The following is an 18,758-nucleotide window of genomic DNA, read 5'->3' as shown; positions in this document are numbered from 1 at the left end:
AAAGGTTCTTAAGTCTATCAAAATATTTCCAAAAAGATTCATTTTTCCTTTGATGAAATTGGTTTATCTCATTTGTAAGTCTTATGGTTCAAAAAATATTTTTTTAGAAAAATGACTACAAATCCCTCCCAAGTTGAAATAGAATTAACCAATAGGCTATATAACCATTTTTTAGCATTTTCTTTAAGAGCGAAATTGATTAGTCTAAGCCTAATGGAGTCCTCGGTTAATTGCTGGAGTTTTTGTAAGGCACAAACCTCCTCGAATTCATGAATATAAAGATACGGATCCTCACATTCACTCCCGGTAAATTTAGGTAACATGCTAATATGATGACCTTTAATTTGAAAATTATTACCATTAACCGGCGAAAGAGTAATACAAGAAGATTGGGTCGAACGGGCGGGATAACAATGATCCTTAAGAGAAACTTCAATGTTTACTACGGGTTCAAGAATTTCGACGGGTTCGGATTCCGATGAGGAAGTACGCTCAATTGGTCTCACTAACCTAGAGGAATTATCTCTAATCCACATAGTAAGCATAAACAGGATAGGAATCAAGTAGCAAATAAGTGAAAGAATTTAAAATACTCAAAAGAAAGGGTGAAAAATCGAAAGAAAAATTCTAAATCTATAGTTCCCTAAAAATTCTAGACTTGCTCCTAACAAAAAGATATTACTAAAAGTCACAAAACTAAAAGTATTCTATCTGATTGGCAGGTAGGTGCAAGCATTGCCAAGAGGCTAAACACCAGCCTAGTCACCAATCTAAATGGCCAGGTAAGCTTTCGCTAGCCTAGACAACAAAGAATGAATACTTAGAGATTTTATCATTTCAGGTTTTCTTCCTAGTTGAGCGAGAAGTCCTAGGGGCTAATGTCTACTTAATTTTATTAAAAAGGCTATGGTATGCAAAATGATGTATTTAATGGTTGTGGGCCAATGAAAGAGTGATGAAATCCCTCCCCTTATCTTGTGATATACTTTTGCCCTTAAAGTTTATTTAAATGATGCAACACACAACGAGATATAAAAGCGATAAAAAATTAAGGATGCTCTAAACTACGTGTCCTAACTAAAGAAAAGAAGAAATTTAACGTACCTTGGCAATCACCACAATTTATAAGGTACGAAAAATTAAAAACAAGAAAATAAAATCTAAGATGATGTGCTCCTAGGTGCATAAATGTATGATGCAACAATAATGTACTTAACTAACTTTTTTTTATTTCAATTTTCAATTTTTTTGTGAATTTTTTTATAACTAGTGAAAAATATGAAAAGAGAGAGATACGGTTTACCCAAGCAAGCTTCCAAAAATTCCTTCGAGTCTTGACAATTTCCGAAGTTCCAATGAGCTTTCCAAATCTTCAATTTTCTAGAAAAATTAAACAAAGAGAGCAAGTAAAACTAATTCAAAAAATTAAAAATTAAGGCGCGAAAAATAATTATAGTCCCCGGCAGCGGCGCCAAAAACTTGATGAGCCAAAAAAAATATTTTAATTGCAAGCGCACAACTTTCATTTTAATATTTTGAGATTCGTTCCACAAGGACTATAAATTTTTCGCAATCTTAATTTTTAACTTAGGCGAATTAGAACAAGTAATTTTTGGAGTGAGTTTAGCTTTAACAACTAATAACTATAATCGAAGATAATTACGAAATTATTTAAACTATCCAAAATAATGAGAACATAATAAAAAAATAATAAATATTAAACTAAAGTCACCTGGTAGTCTAATTAAGAAGCATAAAAATTGGATTTTAGGGCAGAAGATTACAGTGTAGAAATTTATAAACAAGCTAATTAAACTAATTATTATAATACTAGTAGTAACATGAATAGAAAGTAGTATGTGCTAGAAAATGATGTACGCAAGAAACATGATAGAAGAAATGCATGATCCACTCAAGACAAGAAGTTGGACATATATACATAGGCTCGGCTTTGAATAAAGAAAAGAAACTGTTGTAAAAGACATGTCTGTACTTTAACAAGACTAAGACAATTTGTCAACCCTAAGTAAATTGTATTGTTATCTAAATTTGTATTTTGTACTTGTAACACTTAAAGTCTGTAAAAATGCGAAGGAGCAGACTGTAGTCTTTTTCCTAAAACAGTATCAAGCCTAAGGATTCTATCTGGAAGAAGACCAAAAAGATCATGCCTCAGAAAATTTTTGAAGAAGCTTGGAGTTGAATAAATCTGTTTGGAGAAAAATATTCTAAGTCAAGATTTCTACAAGTCACAGATTTAAAGTTATAGAGAAGTCATTCGAGAACTCCAGAGAGTACCGACGGATGAGGAACATCCATCGGGATAGAAGTTTGGTTATCCGACGGATGACTTCTGTTAGGCACATCCGTCGGGATACAATCACTACTCGACGGATGAGCAATATCCACCGGGAGTGGAGAAGTCAGGAAAGCTACTAGAGAACTCAGGAAGATATCAACAAGCCAAGTTGAAAAACTGAAGATTGGAGATATCGACAAGTCATTCCTTCACTAGAGAACTCAGAGTTATCGATAAGTCAAGTTCCATTAGAGAACTAAGACTTATCTACAAGTCATAGTGAAGATGTGAAGACTAGAGATCTCGACAAATTGAAGACCTCTATAAGCCAAAATAAATATGGAATGCCAGAGATCTCAATAAGCCTATATACTTAATGAGATGTCACGTGTTCTATAGATCTAAACTGGAGATCTCGAGGTATAGTCTCAAAGTACAGAATTGCAGATCAGTTCAATATCCAAGATAAACAATCAACAAAAAATCCAACAGATGGATTGACAAGTCTACAAAAAGCAGCTTGAAGAGTGTGCAAGATCAATGGCAAAGATTAACTGACAGAGAAGATTAAAGTAAACACAGGATGCTAAAGATATGCTAAGTCAGAAATGGAAGATTTGCTTTTCTATAAATAGAAATGACAAGTGACAGTTTAGAAAAGCTAATAGCATGTTTATTATCCACTGTATAAACCAGCAGTTAACTGAGTTATAAAGTTAACACTGGTCCTTAGTCAGAAGTAACAATTTAGATCAAATCTCTTGTATCACTCTCAAGAAGAACCTGAGCTCTTTAACATCAAAGAGCTTAGAAATTTTGTAGCAAAACAGTCTTAATTTTTAATATAAAATTAATTGAGTTTTGAAGATCTGTGTTCTCTATTTTCTGCAAGTTTAGATTCTGCATGAACACTTTTCTCTACAAGATTTAATTTACTTTGTTCAACCATTAACTTTCAAGAAAAACCTAAAAACAGTAAAACACATTCACCCCCCTGTGTGTTATTCATTACCTAACAAGTGGTATCAGAGCGAAATCTGAAAGTAAACAGATCCAAGATCTTGGAAGAATGAATACACAGAAAATCAGTAGCATCAAAATTCCTACTTTTGACAAAACTAACTACACTCTTTGGAAAAAGAAAATGATGTCGTTTAACAGAATGACCAATCCACTCTACATTCAGATCCTCAAGAATGGAACCTTCATTCCTATGGTTAGAGTTGAGGAATCTACAGATGATGACATGGTTATCCCAGCTCATTATGCTCCAAAAGATCCTGCTGAGTATTCTGACCCTGAAAATGAGAAAATTTCCTTGGATAGTAGCTTGTAATTAATTTTGATTGAGTCACTTGACCATGTAATGTACAACAACATTGTCAACTGTGACACTGCCAAGAAAATATGGGAAAAGATTGAAATACACTGTGAGGGAACTGAGGAGGTTAGATCAAATTAAAGAAGGATACTGATTTCACAGTAAGAGGGTTTTATGGCTAAGCCAAAGGAAAGCATTACTGATTTGTTTGAAAGATTCAATAAGCTGATAAATGACTTACAGCTTCATGAAAAATACTATGAAGCTGAAGAGGTGAATCTAAAGTTCTTTCTTACTCTCCCTGATCATTTGGAACAAAAAATCTCAGCAATCAGGGAAGGGAGAGACTTGAGCAGAATAACTCTGGAAGTTCTATATGGGATTCTCAAAACATATGAACTAGAGATGATTCAAAGGCAATCGTTAAGGTCTGGTCAAGGACATGTTGTGGATGGCTCAAGTGCTTTAATTATAAATGAAAGCCAATCTTTCAATGATGAACAAAGATCTCAAACTTCAGTTGCCTCAACAAGTGGGCAGAGAACAAATGATTCACAGGAGCAAGTCATATTAGAGTAGAAAAAGGATGAGTTCTACACTCTTGAAGAACTGGATGAGCTAGATCAATCAATGGCCTATTTAGCTAGAAAATTCTCTAACATTAGAGTAATGAAGCCAAGGTACTTCAGGAGTAAAGGACAATCTTTCAACAAAGACAACAGCTGGAAAGAGAAAGGGAAGTACAATTATGATAGCAAGAGTGGTTACAAAACTGGATATGTTGACAGATCTATTATAAGGTGCTTAAACTGTGATGAAGTAGGTCACTTTGCTACACAATGCAGGAAACCCAAGAAGGAAAAGAAAGACAAAGCTTATCTTGAACTGGTAGCAAAGTATGAAGCTCTTCTGAAAAATCAACAAAACAAAGCTTACATTGCGGAGGGAAAGAGTTGGGATGATTCAGATAATGATGAAAATGAGGAAGTTGGAAACTATGCTCTAATGGATTTTGAACAAGGTGAGTCATCCACATCAAAAGCACAGACACCAACTCTTACCACTATTGATTTAAACGTGAATCAATATAAGGAAACTGTTGAAAAGATGAGCATAGAAATGTTTCACATTCACACAAGCATGGTTGCTGCTAATGAAGAAGTTTGCAGATTGACAAAGAGATATGAGAAACTTGAAAGTGAGAAGCAAGAATATGAACTGTTGTTGGTGGAGCTTGAAGCTTTAAAACTAGAAAATGCTTATCTAAAGAACAAGCTCAAGTGTGCAAATGAAATTGAAGTAGTGCTCAGGGAGAAGCTGGAAAAGAATGAAGTGAAGATAAAATCTTTCAGAAATGCATCTGAACTGGTCAGACAGTATCATCAGAAGAATAAGCCATGTGCAAATATTGCTATTGGCCTTGACTATGATGCCACGAATGACAAAAAGAAGACTGTAGGTGACAAAGGGAAAGCAAAGAAAACTAAGAATACTCCAACCTTTTTTAAAGAGGTTAATGCACCTATATTCAAAAAATGTGAAGTAAATTTCAGTGAAGAAGAATTGATTATCAAGTAAGAAATTGCTGATGAAGATAAAGAGAGGAAAACTGAAGAATCAATTCAGTCTTCAAATATTGAAGATAAGCTCATGAACAAAAAAAGTCCCAAGACCCCCGTTAAAGAAACCGAAACTTAAGATGTAAGAAAGAAAAAGAGAAATAGAAATTGTAACATCCGGAATATAATGTCTAATTATTTCTATCAATAAATGCTTATTATGTGATTATTATGTGAATTTTTGGTAAATTATCTGATGATTGATAATAATATTTGGATGTTGGTATATAATAAAATGTGAGCATATAAATTTTAATATGACCAGAATAAAATATAGATAATTAGGTTATTTTCTGGTGATTTTTGGAGTGTTATATGATTTTGTAATGATTTGTGAATTTATTAAATATTTTCTGCATAATTGCAAAATTATTTTATAAAGCCGGGAATTTTCCGACTTCAACCATTTTTACGTTTTTACAACCCTAAACTCTTTCGAAAACACCTTCCTAACGTAATATGGTAATTTCGAACATTTTCCGTGTTTTGTGTAATATCCGGGATATATCGTGCAATTATTTTTGCTAATAGATAATTATTATATGTATTCAATATCTATTCTGTGAATTATTTGTTAAGTGTTAAATGTGTTTGAATGTTTAAAAATGTTATTAATTAAGTATTTCAATTTTTATATGTTCCAAATAAAATATAGATAATTGTCATATTTTCCTAATTATTTTTATGTTGATTTATGAATTTATAGGAATCATATGGATTTTATAAAATCTTTTTCCGGGTATTTAAAATCTATTTTATAAAAACGAGAATCAACCGACGTCATCCGTTGTTACGTTTTTAGAACCCGAAACTCTTCCGAGAACTCCTTCCTAACCTAATTGTAATATTCTGAGCATTTTCCATGTTTTGACTTTTTCGATCCGGCGAACGGTTTGTCCTGCGCGGGTCCCGGCGCAACATTTTCGATACAATATTCGTTTCGGTAAATCAATAAAACTCGTATTTTTGATAAACGGGAGCTTTTTATTAAACTATCACTATTATAACATCGTAGTACGTGTAACCAGGCGCTGAGACCAAGACCGCAGTACAAATTGTACTGATTTGGATAATTATCTCGAAAACCGGTACCGTTTGGATCAGTTTTTATAAATAAACGTACCATTTTATATTCGGAATGATCCAACGGGATAATAATTTCCCTTAATTATAAATAGCCTCTACCGTATTTTATTTTGTACCGGAAATCATTTGCAAACAGTATTTACAGTGTTTTTACAGAGAAAATACTATGATTATATTTTGTTCTTCGTAATCAAACACAAATTCGAAGGCGTTATCGATATCCGATTTTGGCGTACATATACTCAAAACGAAGCTACTGAAATCTAGAATCCAAATTTTCCATCAATTTCAACCCAGAAACATTAGGTGATTTTCTGTTTAATGATTTATATTCGAATTTCTTGGTATTTAAATTACAAATTTTTCTTCAAGAGCTTGTTTGTATGATTTGATGACTGCATGTTGTAGAGCTTTTCTTCCTGATGATTTTGATATATTATATGATTGATTTGGAGTTCAATAACATGTTCAAATAAGTGTTTGATTCTCGAATAATTAAAGAAACTAGGGTTTATATACTTTGAATATTCTTAATTGGAAATTAGTGATTTTTGTTTTAAGGGTTATTGGTTTAATTAGATGTTACCAGCTTATAGATCGTAAGGAGAGGAATTGATTGATCCCAGTTTAATGTACAAAGGGTTCCCGGTTCGAGCTCGCCGGAGTTGGACGAAACGGCGGCGACTGGAAGTTGCTTCGGTTTTTCCGGACATATAGCTTATCTTCAGTCCATTCCAGACCCATGGGGAGAATCCTTGAGAGTTGTAGAACGTTTCTGGAGCTGTTGAGTGATTTCTGTGGAGCCGAACGCCACCGACGTCGTTTCCGGCGACGTTCTCCCGCGACCTGGGGGTGGCGGCGGACAAATATCAGTTTAGCCCCTAGGGTTTTACAAACATTACAGTTAAACCCCAAAAGTTTGCAAACTGTACGGTTTTAACCCTGTGACTAAAAGTTTTGAAAACTTACACTTTACACCCTGGAATTTCTACTTTTTAAAAAATGTCTTTATTTATTTATTTTAATTCCAAAAATCATTTATTTTATTTCTAAAATTCATCTTTAACTTAAAAATAAATCTAAATCACTTAATTAATTAATTTTAATTAATAATTAATTAATTGACTGATCAATTAATTTAAATATTAATTGATTAATTAGTTTAATTATTTATTAATTGATATTAATTGATTACTTAATTGGATTTAATGATTTTAAATGATTTAAAAATTCCGAAAAATAGTTTCGAGCTTTAAAATATTATTTTAAATTATTTCCAAGGCTCGATAATTATTATAAAATTGTTTCGAAGCCAGAATTGGCCAACCGAACCCTGTTTATTACTCTGAAATTGATCCAATGACCCGTTTTAATTCTGAAAAATGTTTTAAAAATTATTTTAAATACCCGAAAGCCTGTTTATGACCCGAGACTTATTTATAAATGATATGTCGTTGATTATTTGACGTGTTATATGTTATATGTGACTTATTGTTTGATTGTCGGTCTATATGTTCGGTGATTACTTGTTTATAACATAACTTTCGATCTATTAATCAGATTTGGGTGAAACGAAGGGTAGATAGAAGTATGTGTTGAACATAATCGTATGAGTGGAATATTGATAGATACTTATGATGTCTAGCAGAGTAAGCAAGGCGTAAGAAAGAGAAGCAGGTGATCAGAAAATAGAATTGACATGTAGAAAATACAGCAAGTGAGCAGAAGATAGAAGCGAGACATAGGAGAAGCAGACGAGTGATTGTTGAATGGGGTCATTAGACAAATACAAGTGAAGTTGAAATCGATTATGATAAGGCAAGTATTTCTAAACCTTTCTTAAGATACAACGCAAATATTTTTTAAATTCTCTTGTGACAAATTGTTAATACCCAAGATAGCTCTGTTTTATACTGTACATATTTTGAATCCTTCAGCCTTGAACCTGAGCCACATCATTTGATCTTTGAGCTGTAAGCCTTATTCTTTGTAAACCATTTATTGTAGATTTACCAGATACTAAACCACATAAATATGATACTACTCCACAAATATATACCCATCATATACCAAACACTGGAACAGAATTATTTACACATACAGAAACTTTTATACTCAATCATACCTTGTGATATCAAAGCACTAAAACCTTGTAAAAACCCTATTCTTCTAATACCCGATTATCCTACCGGCTGGAAGCCACTTCTTTTATGTATTTTGACATACCCTTTTGGTAACCATGAATTTTTACCATGCTCTTTTACAAATGTTTTATGATTATTAATTATGATCTGGTTTTATTGAACTCTATTGTTTATCATATTGAAATGCATTAGAATTGGATAGTTTTCTTTATGTGGACCAGATTTGTGGTCAGACCATATCAATGGTCAAGTTAGGCCAATGTGTGCCTTGGATCCAGTAGTCAGAGTAGTGCTGTGTGCTTTGCTCGGGGTTAGTGCGTGACTGATCAGCAACCTAACCTTGGTTTTAAAAACTTGAAATGAATATCCAATTCTATTGGTTGTTTAACAAGAAGCTTGATTCCTTTGAATCACCTCGTTTATTATTGTTTAACCTCAGTTATTGATAATATGACTTGCTGAGCTAGTTAGCTCATTCTTGCAAATCTTTTTATGTATTCTACAGTTAAGAAGGATACGGTTGATAGAAAGGTTTCCCAGTTCAATGTTCGAGCTAGGATTCCAGATTATGATTGATCGAGCTAGCAGGAGCTTATTACAGTAGTGAGATAGTAAGGTTCTAAGAATATTTCATATCAGTTGTAAATTAAATTAGTTGGGATTTGGTACGTTGTAATAAAAGTTAAGGTTGTGGCTTGTTTTCATACTTTAACCTGTTGCGATCCCTGGTTATGTAAAGCAGGGTCATTGCAAATAATATTTTATATACAGGTTTATATATTGAGTATGTGTTGTGGACCCCAAACCTCTGACCCGGGTTTGGTGGGACGCCACAGGTTGGTATCAGAACTACAGGTTATAAGTCACTGAAACAAGCCTAGATAGTCGGGATTGGGTAGAGGGTTAGGATTAGGAATAGGAAATAGAAAGATAAGCCATCGTGAGGTTGAGTGCGACTGTATAGTAGGTCTCCGGCATGATTCGTGTTGCGATTCAGGATTTTTAACTCGCGACGTGATATCTAGGCAAAGGCAATGGCAGATCCTGATTTCCCTGCATCAACTGACCGTTTGGAGCTTTCCGTTTAAGACTCGTCATCTTCTTCCCGATTCGATTTGCGCCTTATTCTTCCATCAGTATTAGCGGTATTACCTTCTGTTATGACAGTTGCGCCTCTCCAAGTTATTCAACGTTATTCTATCATCTTTTGATAAAAGATTACCTATTCAAGAACCTTCATTTGCTTCTTGTTCTTTTGAACATTCAACTATGGATGTATCTTTTCTTTTTACTATACATCATATTTTATATCCTCAGTTAAAAAAAAAAAACCATTCCAATGAAACATCAACATTTGCGAGAAGGGACACGATAGCTGCAGTAAATGGTGAGTATTGAGATACAAATTAAGGTGAGAAGGAGTTTAGAAAGAAGATTTAAGTGTTCCGGAGGATGGCTGTTATCAGGTTACAAGAAGCTGTTAGTAATTAGGCCACTCATGACTAGCCTGTGAAATGGAGTAGATAAGTGTTGTAGAGAGAGAGTTAGAGGAGATTAGGGATCTGAAGATTTCTTGAAATTAATGATGTTGTAATGATGTGGTATATATTTTAACAAGATGATGTGACATTAGCTGACTTGTTGACTACTGGATAGTCTGTTCCACTTAATGATTGCAGAGTGGTTAACGAGAGTACTACCAGTATGGGAGCCTTAATGTGAAGCTACGAATAAGATAACGTGCAACGACAGCGGAAGTTTTTATTGATTAAGGAATGTAATAGACCCCAATGAAGGAGAGGATTGAGTGATCATTCTTTAACTTGGTATTTGGTCATAAGAAGGACAACAACCAACTCACATAGTGAGGACAACCAGATGTGTGATTTTCAAAATTTTCAAAATTTTCAACAAGTTTTCGAAAAAGATTTTTCCTCACAAAATTTCTAAAAGCCTTTTTGAATAAAATAAGTTTTAAACCTTGGTTCTCAAATTACTACTTGAGTTTCTTGTTTGTTAAAAGACCCGGATTATCTGGAAGGATTTTGTTTTAGACTCAGTATTGTTAATTTGGAGAACGAGGTAACCTGTGATTATGAAGAAGTGAGTGCAAGTATTGTCTGATAGGATTAACAACAGAACTAGCGTACAGAGTAAGTATTCATCCAATTACTGGGATTATTAGAGTTCGAAGAATTCATTAATTAAACGGAAGCCTGAGCATGACCGAAAAAGATTGGGAAAATTTCCAGACTTTTCTAAAGGAAGAATATTGTTAATAAAATGATCGCTATGTTGAATGATTCATGGTTATTACAAATTAAAAGAGGAAACTCAAGGTTATATGATAAGAACGCCATTACGATCGAATTGTTAAAGTATTACATGTGTTGGTGCGACGTTACAAGTAAGAATCTACCATAATGCTTAGTTGCGAAGGCATTTTAGCATACTTCTAAAGTTGTTATACGATACAATTGGGATATGATCGATCAAACTCAAAAGATGAATACAAGTGGAATGTGGATGGTGACCAATGGTATCATTCTTGTCCTCAACATTATAGCGTATATGCCTTTTTTAATTCCTAAAAATGTATGAACTCCTTTTCTTAATAAATTCTTTCTGATGATATCAAAACGGAGGATTTTGCATTCCTTTCAAACTTAATTGTTCCCCTTGAGTTTTGTTTTCTGATAGAGACAAACAGTGTTATGATGAGACACTTTGTCGGAATGACGAAGAGTCGGGTGGGACGCCACCTAATCATGTGCTGTATGCCATACGGTATGAAAGACTGGCCATCTTAAGTACTATGTGGTTGTCTCATTCATATTCAAATCATTACTTCTTCTTTCTTTTCAACTCTAAGTTTATTAAAATCGTGAATCCTTCTAGTAGTTTTGTTGTATCGTTGCTCTTTCCGAGAGCATTTTAAACAAAAGTCAACGTATTATACACCCAGCGGGCAAAGTCTCATTTATCTCTCATGCATAGAAAGGAAACAAGGGCATATGGTGAGAATTGTAAATCACTGGCCCTAGCCAGGGATGCATTAACAGTCAAAGGAATCTACTTCAATAAGAGATACGTCTTCGAGAACGAGAATTTGTGATACGATATTTAGAATATGGATGTGATGATGTGGAAGATTAATGCGAATACCTTATGCGTTAAAGTATTGAAAGATGTGGGAGCAACTTGATTGTATATCTCTCAAGGTTTTATTAATCAGATGAATTATCTTGTTGAATCAATAAGTTTATGACCAAAGGACTAGCAAGTTAAGAACGTGCAGTTATTGAATAAGTAAGTACCAATGGCGGAATCGATATTTCTGGCAATAAGTTGCAAAGAATTGATATCATTTGAGATAAGAGGATTTGACATTATTCTAAGGAATGGATTAACTATTCAAGTGTGATGCCCAGGTAGACTGTCGTGATGGAAGATAGTTTTGAAGATGCCAAATGAGAACATGAAGAAGTTTAAAGGACAAAGGAAAGTAAAGAACTAGTTAAGAATGATTTAGGATTACAGTGACCGAAATATACGTGCTATGGTGATTATAAATAAAAGTCAGGAGCAAACCGAACTTGAAGATTTTACAGTCTCAAGATATGTTTCCAGATGAGTTACCAATATTTCCTTTAGATAAAGAAAATGCGTTTATGATTGATTTAGCACCTGAAATGAAGCCAGTGTCCAAAGCCCCGCATAGAATGGCACCAGATAAAATAAAGGAGTTACCAGAGCAAATGCAGGAGATAATTAGAAGAAAAAGCAACTGGACCTAGCGTTACCCCTAAAATGCACCGGCATAATATGTTAATAAGAAAAATGGAAGTATTAGATTATGTGTTAGCGAAAGCTCAACGAGTTTACGCTCAAGAGCAGATATCGGTTACCTCGAACCAATGATTTGTTTAATTATATGAACAAAGCAAGGTATTTTTATAAGATTGATTTAAGACTGGGTATATCACCAAGTGAAGATTGAACTTATGGACATATCAAAGATAATTTTCAGAACTCAGTACTGTTGTTATAAAATTCTAGAAATGTTAGTTGGATGGTGTTACTTAAGGAGAACCATGCAACCTATACAATGATAGCTGAGGAGTTAAAGAAGAAAAAAGCGGTATAAGAAGGGTTTACCAAGTGAAAACTTTAATGGCAGGAGGTATAATTCTTAGTATAGACAATCAGTAAGGAGGAGATAAAAGGGGATTCAGCAGAAAATTTAAAGACAGTATGAATGAAGAAAGACCAGAAGCACCAACAAAAGTAATAAGTTTTATCATGGGCTAGTTATTATTGGAAATTTGTGCAAGATTTCTTGAAAATTGCAATATTTTGGATGAAGCTGACCAGGAAAAGCAAGAAGGTTATGTGAAATGGAGAAGGGTGGGGAAAGTTTTGCGAAGTTAAATGAAAGAATGATTATAACATCTATTTTATTACTTTGAAAGTATTATGGAGATTTGGTAGTTTATAGTGATACTTCTCGTAAGGGAATAGGATGTGTGATGACGCAAAATAATAAAGTTATTGCATATGCATCCAGACAACTGAAACCTTATGAACAGAAGTACCCTACTCATAACTGGGAATTAAAAGCAACAATAATATTCGTTTTGAAAGATTGGGAAATATTATAAGTATAGAGAAAGATGTGAAATATATACGTACCATAAAAGTCGAAGTATGAACTCTCGAGGAAAAGCAAATGTAGGGGCAAGAGATGAGCAAGAAGGAGAGAGAATAAACATAGAAACTGTACCAGAAGAATTATCTATGGGATTCTAGAAGTTGGAATTGGAAGTCAGAGTGCATGATCCAAAAAGGAGTAAGAATGTATAAGTATAACTTTTCAGTCGGGATTGTTAGAGAAGATAAAGAAGTGTCAGGAAGAGGTAGTAGATCAGGATATAAATCATTTAGTATGGGAAGAATAGTGCATGCAAAAAGGATGATCAAGGTATTCTTAGGTTTTCTTCTAGAACTTGGATTCCACCAGTGATGGAACTGAAGGATGAAATTTTACAGGCAGCTCATAATTCGAGGTATTCAATCCATTCAGGGAGTACCAAGATGTATAGAGATTTAAAGGAAATTATAGGTGGTTAGATATGAAGCGGGGAATTGCAGAATGAATTAGCAGATGTTATATATGTCAACAGAGTTAAAGTAGAGCATCAGAGATCGAGTGGATTGCTACAGTCATTGGAAGTTCCAGAGTGGAAGTGGGAGCATATCACCATGGATTTCATAGTTGGGGTTACCAAGCACAAAAACTAATCATGATGTCATTTGGCTTATAGTGGATAGATTTACTAAGTCAGCTCATTTTCTGCCTATAAACGAAAGATTTTCGCTCGATAAGTTGATCCATAGGTGCCTGAAGGAAAGTGTAGCTCGTCATGAAATCCCTTTGTCTATCGTATCTGATCGAGATCCAAGATTTAATTCGAGATTTTGGAAGAGTTTTCAAGAATGTTTAGGAACAAGATTGAATATGAGTACAGATTATCACCCACAGACGGATGGCCAAAGTGAAAGAATAATCCAGACAATATAAGACTTATTACGTGTTTGTGCTATTGATTTCAAAGGAAATTGGGGCGAGCATTTACCTCTGATAGAATTTGCTTGCAAAAACAGTTATCACGCTAGTTTCGGGATGTCACCCTAAGAATCCCTTTATGGACGCAAATACAGATCTCCAGTGTATTAAGACGGAGCAGTAGAACGCAAAATACTTGGACCTGAATTAGTACAACAGACAAAGGAAGTTGTTGAAGTTATCCAGAAGAGATTGATAGCCTTACCAGACCGTCAAAGGAAATAAACAGATCAATCAAGGAAAGACATGTAATTCGAAGAAGGAAGCTTAGTACTACTGAAAGTATCGCCGTGGAAGGGATTAACGAGGTTTAGAAAGAAAGAAAAACCGAGCCTAAGATATGTCAGACCTTTTGAAATTTTAAAGCATGTTGGAAAAATAGCTTTCGAGTTAACGTTACCTCCGTACATGGAGCACATTCATAATATTTTTCATGTATCGATGCTTAAGAAGTATAATCCAGACTTCAGGTATGTAATAGAATATGAGCCGATAGAGCTTCAGGAAGATTTGTCATATGTAGAGAGTCCGATAGAGATTCTAGAGGAAAGAGAGAAAGTATTAAGAAATAAAGTGGTAAAGTTAGTAAGAGTATTATGGAGAAACCCAAAGGTTGAAGAGTCAACCTGGGAGTTAGAAAGTGATATGAGAGCAAAGTGTCCTCATTTGTTTTCTTAGGAGATTCTGAGGACAGAATCCTTTTAAGGGGGGAAGGATGTAATATCCGGGATATATCGTGCAATTATTTTTGCTAATAGATAATTATTATATGTATTCAGTATCTATTCTGTGAATAATTTGTCAAGTGTTAAATGTGTTTGAATGTTTAAAAGTGTTATTAATTAAGTATTTCAATTTTTATATGTTCCAAATAAAATATAGATAATTGTCATATTTTCCAAATTATTTTTATGTTGATTTATGAATTTATAGGAATCATATGGATTTTATAAAATCTTTTTCCGGGTATTTAAAATCTATTTTATAAAAACGGGAACCAACCGACGTCATCCGTTGTTACATTTTTAGAACCCGAAACTCTTCCGAGAACTCCTTCATAACCTAATTGTAATATTCTGAGCATTTTCCATGTTTTGACTTTTTCGATCCGGCGTATGGTTTGTCCTGCGCGGGTCCCGGCGCAACATTTTCGATACAATATTCGTTTCGGTAAATCAATAAAACTCGTATTTTTGATAAACGGGAGCTTTTTATTAAACTATCACTATTATCACTTCGTAGTACGTGTAACCAGGCGCTGAGACCAAGACCGCAGTACAAATTATACTGATTTGGATAATTATCTCGAAAACCGGTACCGTTTGGATTAGTTTTTATAAATAAACGTACCATTTTATATCCGGAATGATCCAACGGGATACTAATTTCCCTTAATTATAAATAGCCTCTACCGTATTTTATTTTGTACCGGAAATCATTTGCAAACAGTATTTACAGAGTTTTTACAGAGAAAATACTATGATTATATTTTGTTCTTCGTAATCAAACACAAATTCGAAGGCGTTATCGATATCCGATTTTGGCGTACATATACTCAAAACGAAGCTACTGAAATCTAGAATCCAAATTTTCCATCAATTTCAACCCATAAACATTAGGTGATTTTCTGTTTAATGATTTATATTCGAATTTCTTGGTATTTAAATTCCGAATTTTTGTTCAAGAGCTTGTTTGTATGATTTGATGAATGCATGTTGTAGAGCTTTTCTTCCTGATGATTTTGATATATTATATGATTGATTTGGAGTTCAATAACATGTTCAAATAAGTGTTTGATTCTCGAATTAAAGAAACTAGGGTTTATATACTTTGAATATTGTTAATTGGAAATTAGGGATTTTTGTTTTAAGGGTTATTGGTTTAATTAGATGTTACCAGCTTATAGATCGTAAGGAGAGGAATTGATTGATCCCAGTTTAATGTACAAAGGGTACCCGGTTCGAGCTCGCCGGAGTTGGACGAACACGGCGGCGACAGGAAGTTGCTTCAGTTTTTCCGGACATATAGCTTATCTTCAGTCCATTCCAGACCCATGGGGAGAATCCTTGAGAGTTGTAAAACGTTTCTCGAGCTGTTGAGTGATTTCTGTGTAGCTGAACTCCACCGACGTCGTTTCCGGCGACGTTCTCCGGCGACCTGGGGGTGGCGGCGGACAAATATCCGTTTAGCCCCCAGGGTTTTACAAACATTACAGTTAAACCCCAAAAGTTTGCAAACTGTACAGTTTTAACCCTGCGACTAAAAGTTTTGAAAACTTACACTTAACCCCCTGGAATTTCTACTTTTTAAAAATTGTCTTTATTTATTTATTTTAATTCCAAAAATCATTTATTTTATTTCTAAAATTCATCTTTAACTTAAAAATAAATCTAAATCACTTAATTATTTAATTTTAATTAATAATTAATTAATTGATTGATCAATTAATTTAAATATTAATTGATTAATTAGTTTAATTATTTATTAATTGATATTAATTGATTAGTTAATTGGATTTAATGATTTTAAATGTTTAAAAATTCCGAAAAATAGTTTCGAGCTTTAAAATAATATTTTAAATTATTTACAAGGCTCGATAATTATTATAAAATTGTTTCGAAGCCAGAATTGGCCAACCGAACCCTGTTTATTACTCTGAAATTGATCCAACGACCCGTTTTAATTCGGAAAAATGTTTTAAAAATTATTTTAAATACCCGAAAGCCTGTTTATGACCCGAGACTTCTTTATAAATGATATGTCGTTGATTATTTGACGTGTTATGTGTTATATGTGACTTATTGTTTGATTGTCGGTCTATATGTTCGGTGATTACTTGTTTATAACATAACTTTCGATCCATTAATCGGATTTGGGTGAAACGAAGGGTAGATAGAAGTATGTGTTGAACAGAATCGTATGAGTGGAATATTGATAGATACTTATGATGTCTAGCAGAGTAAGCAAGGCGTAAGAAAGAGAAGCAGGTGATCAGAAAATAGAATTGACATGTAGAAAATACAACAAGTGAGCAGAAGATAGATGCGAGACATAGGAGAAGCAGACGAGTGATTGTTGAATGGGGTCATTAGACAAATACAAGTGAAGTTGAAATCGATTATGATAAGGCAAGTATTTCTAAACCTTTCTTAAGATACAACGCAAATATTTTTTAAATTCTCTTGTGACAAATTGTTAATACCCAAGATAGCTCTGTTTTATACTGTACATATTTTGAATCCTTCAGCCTTGAACCTGAGCCACATCATTTGATCTTTGAGATGTAAGCCTTATTCTTTGTAAACCATTTATTGTAGATTTACCAGATACTAAACCACACAAATACGATATTACTCCACAAATATATACCCATCATATACCAAACACTGGAACAGAATTGTTTACACATACAGAAACTTTTATACTCAATCATACCTTGTGATATCAAAGCACTAAAACCTTGTAAAAACACTATTCTTCTAATACCCGATTATCCTACCGGCTGAAAGCCACTTCTTTTATGTATTTTGACATACCCTTTTGGTAACCATGAATTTTTACCATGCTCTTTTACAAATGTTTTATGATTATTAATTATGATCTGGTTTTATTGAACTCTATTGTTTATCATATTGAAATGCATTAGAATTGGATAGTTTTCTTTATGTGGACCAGATTCGTGGTCAGACCATATCAATGGTCAAGTTAGGCCAATGTGTGCCTTGGATCCAGTAGTCAGAGCAGTGCTATATGCTTTGCTCGGGGTTAGTGCGTGACTGATCAGCAGCCTAACCTTGGTTTTAAAAACTTGAAATGAATATCCAATTCTATTTAACAAGAAGCTTGATTCCTTTGAATCACCTCGTTTATTATTGTTTAACCTCAGTTATTGATAATATGACTTGCTGAGCTAGTTAGCTCATTCTTGCAAATCTTTTTATGTATTCTACAGTTAAGAAGGATACGGTTGATAGCAAGGTTTCCCAGTTCAATGTTCGAGCTAGGATTCCAAATTATGATTGATCGAGCTAGCAGGAGCTTATTGCAGTAGTGAGATAGTAAGGTTGTAAGAATATTTCATATCAGTTGTAAATTAAATTAGTTGGGATTTGGTACATTGTAATAAAAGTTAAGGTTGTGGCTTGTTTGCATACTTTAACCTGTTGCGATCCGTGGTTATATAAAGCAGGGTCATTGCAAATAATATTTTATATACAGGTTTATATATTGAGTATGTGTTGTGGACCCCAAACCTCTGACCCGGGTTTGGTGGGACGCCACATTTTGACTTTTTCGATCCGGATTATGGTTTGACCCGTGCGTGGCCCGGTGCAAAATTTTCAATACGATAATCATTTCGATAAATCAACAAAACCCGTATTCTCAAAAGACGGGATAATATTACATTATTTTCGTATAAAGTGTTTTATAAAGGCCCGTTGGGATAATTATCCAAAGCTGATATCAAATCGGATCATTATTGCAGTTACTTAGCGGCTAAACAACTAATTTATCGATCCAAAATGATCCAGAACGAACCAATATTCCGTAAATATAAATAGCATATTTCTTATATCATTTTATTCATTTATTCATTTACAACCAGTAACAATATAGTAATTACAGAGAAAAACCCTAAAAACGATACGTTCTTGAGAATAAA

General features: G+C 33.8%; 1 protein-coding gene across 1 annotated transcript in view; it reads left to right on the top strand.

Annotated features, from left to right (window-relative positions):
* Positions 1-213: 213 nt before the first annotated feature.
* Positions 214-18,758, top strand: part of LOC141665391 (uncharacterized) — a 188,190-nt gene continuing 169,645 nt past the window's right edge. The window contains exons 1-2 of the mRNA XM_074471378.1: positions 214-244; positions 723-782. Of these exons, the coding sequence (XP_074327479.1) occupies positions 214-244; positions 723-782 (91 nt within the window). The remainder of the gene's footprint in view (positions 245-722; positions 783-18,758) is intronic.

This window comes from Apium graveolens, chromosome 6, assembly GCF_009905375.1.
Source record: "Apium graveolens cultivar Ventura chromosome 6, ASM990537v1, whole genome shotgun sequence".
Classification (NCBI taxonomy): domain Eukaryota; kingdom Viridiplantae; phylum Streptophyta; class Magnoliopsida; order Apiales; family Apiaceae; genus Apium; species Apium graveolens.
This window is presented reverse-complemented; position numbering and strand designations above follow the sequence as displayed.